An 11,250-nucleotide genomic window follows, 5' to 3' on the forward strand; every position below is an offset into this window, starting at 1 on the left:
ATTTCTCATACTGACTAGTATCAAAATTGCTTTGCTAAAATGGCTAATATATCGTCAAACAAAGTTTTTATTTCTCACACTGACTAGTATCAAATTATCGACTAGTATCAAAATTGCTTTGCCAAAATGGCCAACGTATTGTCAAACAAAATTTTTGTTTCTCCTAAAAAAAAAAATTCGTCGCCAACAAAAAAAAAGAAAAAAAAAACGCAGTTACTACTTAGCCAACCTAATACATTGAAAAATATCCGCAAAAGACCCAATTCTGTATTTAATCGTTCAACGTACGCACGTGGCACGTACGAGAGCGCGACGCGCGGCAAATTTCTCCTCCAGTCCGTGTTTACACCGTATTCGAATCAATCGGGTCCGAGTCGTTTCGTTAACAATACCGAACGTCGTGTTGTAAAAGCGACAGTCGACAACGGTGTCGTAAAAATTCGACGGCAGAAGGACAAAATGGCGGACGCCGGGGGGGGGGGGGAGAGGGGGGGGAGGGGGGGGGGTCGGATAGAAGGGCTCGCGGCGAGACGTAAAACGGAAATAGAAACGGCTGAGAGCATCGATGCTCTCTTCCGCGTTCCAACAATCGCGTGGACCAACTTCTACCACCGCGTCTCTTCTCTCCTCTCCCCCTCCCCCCTCCCCCTCCGCTGGTCTCCTTCGGTTCCCCTTTCCTCCCCCTTCGGCCTTTGTTTCTCGTTGATATTGCGATTGAGGCTCCCTTACTTCCTCGGGATTACCTCTGGCTGGCTGGCTGGCCCCCTTTTCAAGACCACCTCTGCACGCCACTTCCGTTTCCGCGTGTCCCGCTCCCGCATTCCGGGGATGTTTGCGCCCGAAATAGCTGCCGCTTTTGTGAATCCTCCGATCTTTCTTTCTTTCTTTCTTTCCTCCCCCCCCCTCCCCCCTCCCCCCCCGCGAACGCTCGAGTTATTGTCTGGAGAAATCTGACCTGCGTCATGATCTTGCCTCTCCAAGTTTCTGCGAAAACTGCGATTAGAGAGTGTTCGAAATCACGTTTGAAATTGTTAGAAACTCGAATAGGAAAGCCGGGAGAAACGACGAGTTCCCCCCCCCCCAGGAGCCAGAAGGTTTCCGAGAAAAGGGAAGCGCAGCAAATGGCGTTTCAGGGCGAGCTGTTTCGAATCGACGAGTACGAGGAGGGTCGTTCCGTTTGGAAATAATCACGCGGAACGCGACGAGCCGGTCGGAGTCGAAGGTGGGAGGGGGGAGGTGGGGGGCGGTCCCGGCCTCTCTCTTTCACGGTATTTACGTTCAATTTCACTGTGAGTCTAATGTAACGAGGGCTCGTTGGCTCTCGAAGTGAGACGAATTCGATTGCTCCGGCACAGGCTGGATAGGGGGCGGCTCGAGGAGGATCGAACGAGTCGTACGTGAATGTCGTACAGAGAAAGAGAGAGAGAGAGAGGAGCATAAAAATGAACCCGCTTCACCGAGATTTATTTACCCGAGGAGACTTACGACTTTTATTCAATACCTGACTCGTCGAGCCTCGAAGAAATTCCACCGGCGATTGCGATCGGCGAGGTAATACGTCGGTGAGATTGTTCCTTACGTGTCTCGGAAGATTATGTCGACACGCAGCACCGAGTATTTGAGATAGAATCTCTCTTTCTCTCTCTCGAGCGTAGCATAGATAGTTTTTCGATCGAGGTTGGTACCACTTCGTTGAACGGTTCATTTTATTTTCTATTCCAGACAATTCATGTACACAAATAAAAATAAAAGAACTACGGAAAATAATACGATATATCGATATATCCAATCAAATGTATATATATATATATATACTGTAGATTATGAGTTATGGTTATAGGAGTAGATTATATTATAGTATTTATTGAATTAGATAGTAGATTAGATTATAGTATTTATTGAAAGTTTCAAGGATGCAAAAATGAGCACAATGCATACTATAATACATGCATACAAGAATATAGAAAATACGATATATCGATATATCTAATCAAAATGTGTATATATTATAGATTGTTAATTTTAGGTTATGATTATAGGTTATGAATAGGTTTTATTATGATATATAGGTTATAAATAGGTTTTATTATAATATATAGGTTATGAATAAGGTTTATTATGATATATAGGTTATGAATAGGTTTTATTATGATATACAAATTATGAATAAGTTTTATTACGATATATAGGTTATGAATAAGTTTTATTATGATTATAGGTTATGAATAGGTTTTATTATGATTGTAGGTTATGAATAGGTTTTATTATGATTATAGGTTTTATTATGATATATAAGTTATGAATACATTTTATTATGATTATAGGTTATGAGTAGGTTTTATTATGATATACAAGTTACGAATAAGTTTTATTATGATTATAGGTTATGAATAGGTTTTATTATGATTGTAGGTTATGAATAGGTTTTATTATGATTGTAGGTTATGAATAAGTTTTATTATGATTATAGGTTCTGAATAGATGCATTTATGAAAAGTTTGAGGGCGCAAAAATGCACACAATGAACATAACATGCAAAAATATATAAAATATCTGAAAAAGAATATTGTGCAAGTTACGTGAATCACCCTCTATATGTACATATATTTTGTTCTCTGTATGTACACGTACGTAAAGGCAATGAGTGTAATTGTATCAATTATGTCAACGATAAATTGAAATTGTAAAAATTCAAACGCGTGTGAAGATGTTGAAAAATCTTTCTCGTGACTGGATCCATTCATCACTTTGAAAATCGAAAAGTCTTTTAAAACTTGTTGTAGATCGCTGTTTCATTGAATTTCGAAGAAATCCGGACATTTCAAATTTCAATACCTAACGTTCAAATTTTAGTGTTCAAATTTTAGGTTCGGTAAGAAATGGTGGAAAAAAAAATCGTACAGCGAGTGTTTAGAGATCGTTGTGACGAGAAGATTTCGATCTTCAAAACACTGGTGAATCTAGTCGCGAAAAAGACTTTTTTTTTAACGTTTCTACAGACGTCCGAACTTTCACAATAATTTCCGAGAAAAAAAAGTATCCTCACTTTTTTCTCTACCCGTCGCTGCACTATGTCAATTCATCTTCGAAGAAAATAAACTCATGACTCGTGGTAGAAGTCTACGAAATAAGATCACGAGTGGATCGTTATGCGATCTTATGTTACAATAGTTAAAATTATCGACGATTTTTCACTGTCGTTGGACAGTTATACTCTTCACTGTAAACATCGGACTCGACTCGAAACGCGAATATCGAACGTTTCACACCAAATTCACGGAGTTTAAAACTCGAAGCTGACAGATTTAAAAATTCAAAAGGTCCGACAATTTCGACGAATCTGTCCGCGATGCAGAGTATGGACAGCAATTATATTACGTGCTTTGTAATTAATTTTGCGATCAATTGCTAAATGTAACCATAGTAATCGTAATAATCAATCGATCAATCGTCGTTAAAATAAATCAGTCAGTTAATCATTTATTAAAACAAGTCGGCGATCTTGAGTAACTTTTGCAATTTCGTAATCATTAATCGGTAATCTTTTAAATCGTTGAGTGATCGATTTATAGTTCGTTACGATCTGTAACGCGTTACTTCTTCGCGTTGCCACAACACGTTCAAACGTGTTAATCGCGTACAGCTGTGCCATTCGACGTAACTAAACGTTATTATTAGAAACCTAGCTTGCAGTTTCGAGCAGTGGACCCGGTAGAGATAGATCGAGACTAGAGAGAACATCCGCGCGTATTCTTTGCTGTAACAATAGCATCGGTGTATTGCGATGGATTCGAGAATCCAAAAGATTCGATCCACAAGTTTCCGTGTCAAAGAACGGTTGGAATGAGCCAGAACGCGAGAACGAGGTGGCGTGAACGAGGTAAACTGCCGCGCCTAGATGCGCGTACGTGCCATACGCATGTCACGGATATACCGTGGCCCTCCTTCACACTCGGCATACTTGATCGGGTTTTATGCAGGATGCACCGTAACCGCGCGGCCTCTTCTCGGGTCTCTCTCCCACAGTTGAGCCACTGCGTGCCCGCGTCACATTTCTCCGCGCCGGGGAGACACTCTGCCCGGCGGAGACGTGCCTGAAATTTTTCTCTCCCGTGCGCGAGAAAACGCGCCTCGCGCTCGCGCGACCGCCGCTGGACTGGTATTAAGGACGCGGTCTGAAGAAACTAGGAAATGTCGGGTGCTGTCCACAACGCGTTTATGTAAATCAGCAACCGGTTGATCAGACCATCGGGCTAACGGTGCTCGCATTCGAATTCGCTCTTCGCGAATTCGCGCATTGAATTGCAGAGATTGAACCGAATCGAGTCGCGGTGGATGTCGACGTGCTCGAAGCATTTTTAGCTAATGACTGGTAGTAGGAGTTGTTGGGCTTGAAACTTGTGGTGACTGGAACGATAATGGGATTGTTGATTTTTCAAGATGGTAGTCGAAATGGCCTTGAAATAATTCTAAAAATGGACTGAGAACGCGTGTTCTAAGAGCAAAGGCTCATAAAGGTTTATATCTTGCGAGGACGAGCAGCTTTGAGAATCTGTTGTGTGCTTTGAAATTGGGATAAAGATGTTGATGAATTCGGAGCATTTTTTTTTTTTTTTTTTTTCTTTGATGGCTAACTTGTAAGAGAAATTATTAAAAGGTTTGAAACTTGGGCAATTGAAACGATAATTGCTCAGACTGTTAGTTTTGAGAATTTCGACTGATCTCAAGCACAAACCTTGATTTTAAAAATCAAGGCTGTGAACACACGTTCGACTATCGGTTTTGAGGTTAGGATAGAAATTTTGACACACTCGGATTTTTCAACAGTTCTTGTTCGGTAAGAAAAATTATTAAAAGTATTTCTATCTTAAACTTAATCTAAACCCTTCAAGAGCATTCTATTTCATTTTGAGAACGTGTACTTGCGTCCAGAATTATTTTTAAGCTACGACAAAAGCAGAGTAACTGTACAGTCGAAATAAATTGCATCAACGAAACGACAAAATTTTCCAGCTGTTTTTTTAAACGTCATACTTTATTTTAGAAATTATGTATGCACAATTACAATTGATAACAATTTTTTTGTCTCGAAGTATTCTAAAATTCTTTGTTTTACCTGTACTTTACTTCAATTATTTGCGCTGGCAATTGATTGCGGACCATAACGAGTGACCGAACCGTATACAATATAATTCGTCGCTTTCTTTTTCTCTTGAACTCGTCGGTATGACATTACTGGATAGAAATTAACAAATTCATTACTTGTTTTACCTGGGTTGTGCTTAAATATACTTAAAACTGTGGAAATATTGCAATTTTGGGGACATAAAGTTCTCAGCGTGCGCTGGCAACTGATTGCGGACCATAACGAGTGACCATACAATAATTCGTCGCTTTCTTTCTCTTTTGAACTCGTCGGTATGACGTTACTGGATAGAAATTATCGAGAAATAACAAATTCATTACTTGTTTTGCCTGGGTTGTACTTAAATATACTTAAAACTGTGGAAATATTGCAATTTTGGGGACACAATGTTCTCGACGTGCGCTGGCAGAGGTTAACCACTTGCGCTGGCAACTGATTGCGGACCATAACGAGTGACCGAACCGTATACAATATAATTCGTCGCTTTCTTTTTCTTTTGAACTCGTCGGTATGACGTTACTGGATAGAAATTATCGAGAAATAACAAATTCATTACTTGTTTTGCCCGGGTTGTGCTTAAATATACTTAAAACTGTGGAAATATTGCAATTTTCGGGACACAAAGTTCTCGACGTGCGTGGCACGCCATTCCAGCGCAAGAGGTTAACAGCAAATGCAAGTTTTTGTTTTCTTCAACTCGCGCGACGAGTATACTTTGTCGTTAAACAAAAAAAAAAAAAAAAAAAAAAAATCCATCTCTTCACGACGATGCTCGCATATTTGACACACAAAACATTGAGACAAAGTTAGAAAGCTCGAAAACTGAAGATTGAAATAGTAGAAGACTGGAAGCTTAAATATAATTGTCGAGGCTGTTAAATTTCTCGAGAGTGAATCTCGAGGTCGTCGGCAGAAACGCGGGAGCTCGTTTTTCGAAAATCGTGTCTCGATCGTGTCTTTGCAACGTCTTTGCAAGCCGCGTCTTTGCCCGCGGAAAAGTATCGGGTCTCGCACGTGCGTGGCAGAAAGGGGCTAGGCGGGATAGATCGTCGTGGTCGTCGCCGCGTTCGATGCATTCCGCGCGCTTTCCACGCGCATTTCTCAGGGACCTTATGCACCCGCGCGCATTTGCTATTCCGGCGGGGGCCGCGTGGCCGTGAGGTGAATAACTGAGGCCGCTGGAGCCTCTGGGGCAGGTCGACGCGAGCTATGCCCCCGAACGCGACGCGACGCGACTCTGCCTCTCGCAGATTTCCACGCTGACTGAAAAACGAGCCTGCCCTAGCCTCGTGCGCGCTCCCTGGAATTTTATTATTAGCTATACACCAATGAAGAGAGAGAGAGAGAGAGAGAGAGAGAGACAACGAATTTTCATTCTGTTGCGTTTGATCTGCTGATTTATGTTGGTCATCGGTGTCCTTGTCTCGGCGAATGTTCAGTAAAGTCTCGCCAACTTTCACAGTCATATAATTCGTAAAATTAACATTTTCGTTGAATTTCCCAAATTTAATTTCGGGCCGACACTTTTTTGACGTTTGAGTGGAACTCTTTCGTTGAAAATTCGCGTGGAAGGAAATTGAAAGCAACTAAATAAAATGGTTGGATCGTTTGAAAAATTGGAAATTAAAATGACGAAGGACGCGCGCGCGCACGCCTCGCGACTCGAGGAAGGTCAAGATATGAGAAGGGCGCACGGGGACGTGATCCCGCATATCGTTCCCGGCGAATAGTTTGAGGTCAGCCGTTGCTCTGGTACCGAGCCATCGGACAGAGTTTGTAAACTGGCGGAACTTTCCGGATCAACAGCTGCCGCGGCGGTGTATCGATGTACAACTTCTCTCTCGAATATGCTCTCTCAAATCCATGGGTTGAGAACTGTACGCTAGTGGCTGTGCGTTTGCTTTTCTCACGTGTCTCGAAGACGGAGCGAGGAAAAGAGAGAGAGAGAGAAAGAGGGGGACATTTTGCCAAGAGTTCGAACGATAGTCGGGTATCTTGGTGAATGACACGAGCGGGAGTGGAGCTGTCTGCTTGCCCTTTCTATTTTTCCGAATTTACACTTATTACGAGCAGAAAGTATAAAGTAAAGGCAGTCGATCTAAACACGGGTGGATTAGAACGATTAATACGTTTCGAGGCATTTGGATTTCTAGAAATTAATTGGTAATTTATGGCGAAATAAATTGAATACAGTATGCGAATACAGTGGCCGAATGGAAGATCAATATCTATGTCATATACAGGGTGATTCACGTAACGTGCACACCTGATGAAAAATTATTTTTAAATCACGCGTCTAAGGAAAAATAAATTTGTACGAAAGTCGTATGGTTTTAAAGACTGCAAAGTGGTACCAATGGGGTATCAATATTTTATATGCGTCGAGAATTTCGACATTAACGTGTGACAAGCAAATGGCTCCAAACAAATTGTCGTAAAATATCTCCTTAACCTTAGTTTACTATTCTTTTGATTTACGATAAAAAAAAAATAAAAAAAAAATGAAAATTTCGTAACCCATGAAAAATTGAAACCTTGTGAATATTTCTGCTTCTTTAAAACCATGCGACTTTTCTATCGAACAATTTTTTTATTCCACGCGCAATGCAAAAGTTATTTCAAGTGTGCGAGTTATGTGAATCATCCTGTATATATCGCTTGCTCTGTGTACGCAAGTGTCACGTTTCGCGCGTAAAATGACGTAGGAGGAGGGGGGGGGGGGGGGGGGGGGGGGGGGAGTTAGTCCCAATTCCAAGAATTGGTGGGGATAGCGGCAGACGCTTAAGCGAGGACTACTTGTGTACTTCTAACGAGGGTGGCATTTTTTCTGTATTGCAGAACGAGAAGCTGGAGGTGAAACAGAAATGGGCCTCGCGGCTTCTAGGCAAGTTACGAAAGGATATCACGCAGGAGTACAGGGAGGACTTCGTGCTGAGCATCACGGGGAAGAGGCCGGCCATGTGCGTGCTTAGTAATCCTGACCAGAAGGGTAAAATGCGTCGCATCGACTGCCTGCGTCAAGCCGATAAGGTAGGTCCCGCCGTTTCCTTTTTGATCCACTTGCTACTCGGAAAGTAAACTAATTACGTCAGAATCGCTACACGAATTTCGTGAAACGAAAAGCGTGAAGAAGTACTTTATAAACAGAACATACGTTTAAAATACAATTGTGATGAATGAAAAAATTTTTTTGATAAATCATGACAAACGAATGAACACTTTTTCTGAAGTAACACGACTTAACCTTGTATTGATTAAACATTGCGCTTAATTAATCTGTAATTAAGTATATAATGTAGAAAATATAAACTATTATACTTCATTAGAAAATATGAAACTATATTATACTTTATTGAGTTATACTATTGTAGTCTATTAGGTCTACTGTTATATTTTATTATTAGACTGTTAGAAATTTCTGAAAAGAAAATGTTAAGATTAAGTTTACAAAGTAGAAAATATAAACTATTATACTTTATTAAGTTATACCATTGTAGTCTATTAGGTCTACTGTTATACTTTATCAGGTTATTAGACTGTTAGAAATTTCTGAAAAGAAAATGTTAAGATTAAGTTTACAAAGTAGAAAATATAAACTATTATACTTTATTAAGTTATACCATTGTAGTCTATTAAGTCTACTGTTACACTTTATCAGGTTATCAGACTGTTAGAAATTTCTGAAAAGAGAAGATGTTAAGATCAAGTTTGCAAAGTAAAGAAAATATTACTGTACAATATAGTTAAAATACACTAAATAAATACAGTTAATCCAATAGAGGTGATAGAATTGTATTATCTCTGAAATAAATTGGCTTTCGTTTATTTATTACTCAATTAATCTGTAATAAAAGTATCTGATAGTGTCCAGAAAACACGATTATTCGGTTCAACAGAAAAAAAAAAGAAAAAAAGAAAGAAAGAAAGAAAACTGTTGAAACAGACCGAGAGTTGGATACCAGCACCATGGGGGTCCGGGGAGGATTGATCTCAGCCCCCAGTGGTGTCGCTGCGTCCGAAGCAGAGCCAATAACCGTTGGTCCTTGTCGTTATGTCGCACAGGTATGGAGGCTGGACCTGGTAATGGTGATCCTGTTCAAGGCAATTCCGTTGGAGTCGACGGACGGGGAACGGCTGGAGAAGACTGCGGAATGTGCTCAGCCGGGCCTCTGCGTCAACCCCTATCACATCAACGTCTCCGTCCGGGAACTCGATCTCTACCTCGCCAATTTTATCACCAGCCACGGTAAGGGATCGCCCATAGTTATACCAAGTTCGATCGTAACCAGACAATCCCTGTCTCCAATCACAAGAGAGAAAGAGAGATAGATAGAGAGAGAGAGAGAGAGTTCTCAACATTTGGATTCTGTTGTCCGGAAATTTCACCTCAATCCTCTCTCTCTCTCTCTCTCTCTCTCTCTCTCTCTCTCTCTCTCTCTCTCTCTCGTTTGAGTCGTTCGACAACCACGGTCAATTATCGCGAACCATTTCAACCGAAACAATCGCCACGGACACTAATCTTCCATCCAAACGATCCAAACGATCCGCCTAATCGCTGCTGACTCCGTCCCTGATCCCACCAGGAGCCCAAAGAGAGATAGAGAGAAAGAGAGCGTGGCAACGTTCATTCACTCGCGCATCCGTCCATTCAAAGTGTCCAGCCGAGCTACTCTCGGCTTCGATTCAAAAGTTTCTCGGACGGGTCTGCCAATTTCAATGGCCCCCATGCGAGCCAGCGGCCGGTTCGCCAAACGTAGGGAAAGCCTGATCTCCACAATGAGATTGGCCGATTTACTTTCGCCAAGGATCCGGATCTTCGACTTCAAGAAGGCGGTCGATCTTGCCACGCGGCATCCGGCCGTTTCACGTTCCACGGATTTCACCTCGTCGGATACCAGAACGCGGATTCTACGACCTATAGCGATATATAGACAGGAGAAACGCGGATGTTTGGAAGATTCTAAAGGAAGCGGCCCGTGGACGGAAGGATTTTGGGGATGATTCAAGAGTCGAGTGTGACTCTCGGAGCAGCTAAAATTCGCGACAGATCTCGAGGCTCGCGGAACTCCAAGTGTTTACTACTTTCTGAGAGAGAGAGAGAGAGAGGGGACTTTGCGATTCCCCGAATCTCCCTCGAATTCAGTTCTTCTCAATCTCTCTTCCCTCGATGGAGGACCCGATATTCTCGTCGACTCTCTCTCTCTCTCTCTTTCTCTCTCTGAAAATTTGGAAAATTCCCGAGATCCGAGATCCCGTTTTGCCACCGAGGCAGGCAACGTCCCAAAGAGAGACGCAACCCAGCGCCGAGGAAGGCTTACACGCGGCCACCGTTTGATCGACGCGTTGTTTCGATCGATCAGCTGGCAGGAGGGCCGGGACTGGCGCCCGTTCGCGCGCCTCTTTCATTCCGGTTTCATCGAACTCACTGACTCAGCCGGGAAACACGTAATTTCCGCACGTTACGCGCGTAGCGTCCTGGCAGAGCTCCTGTGGCTCGCACGCGCGTCCACCTCCCCCCGGCCGCCGTTCTTCCTTTTCGCCAGGCATCCGTGTGGCACACACACACACACACACACGCGCGCGCGCGCCTTGGCAGCCGACTTTCTACTGTTTACAGCCGCGGTTGACGCAAAAATTGGCCCGAGCCTACTACCACCGCGTGGCCACCTACGAGAACGAGAAAAAAAAAAAAAACGCTCGGCTGCCAAGACATGGGGTAGGTTAGGCACTCTCCAGACCGTTCGTCGCCTAGCGTCTTCGTCGTTCCTCCTTCTGGACGGTCGCTCTTCCCTTCCCTCCCCTCTTTTTTTCTCACGGATGTGCCAGAAATTTTAACCTCTTGCGCTGGAACGACGTGCCACGCACGTCGAGAATTTTTTGTCCCTGAAATTGCAATATTATTATCTCAGTTTTAAATAGTATTAAAGTATAACCCGGGCGAAATAAATTTGTTACTTCCCAGTGATGTCACACCGACGAGTTCAAAAAGGAAAAGAACGCGACAAATTGTCGTGTATGGTTCGGTCGCTCGTTATGGTCCGCAATCAGTTGCCAACGCAAGTGGTTAACCTCTTACGTCGAGAATTTTTTGTCCCAAAATTGCA

General features: G+C 42.6%; 1 protein-coding gene across 10 annotated transcripts in view; it reads left to right on the plus strand.

Annotated features, from left to right (window-relative positions):
• Positions 1–11,250, plus strand: part of LOC122531701 (nuclear factor 1 X-type) — a 98,876-nt gene that overhangs the window by 46,447 nt on the left and 41,179 nt on the right. For all 10 annotated transcript variants that reach the window (XM_043659829.1, XM_043659832.1, XM_043659831.1 and 7 more), the window contains exons 3-4: positions 7,985–8,176; positions 9,209–9,392. In XM_043659829.1, the coding sequence (XP_043515764.1) occupies positions 7,985–8,176; positions 9,209–9,392 (376 nt within the window). The remainder of the gene's footprint in view (positions 1–7,984; positions 8,177–9,208; positions 9,393–11,250) is intronic.

This window comes from Frieseomelitta varia, unplaced genomic scaffold (assembly GCF_011392965.1).
Source record: "Frieseomelitta varia isolate USP_RPSP 00005682 unplaced genomic scaffold, Fvar_1.2 scaffold_412, whole genome shotgun sequence".
NCBI classification, from domain to species: domain Eukaryota; kingdom Metazoa; phylum Arthropoda; class Insecta; order Hymenoptera; family Apidae; genus Frieseomelitta; species Frieseomelitta varia.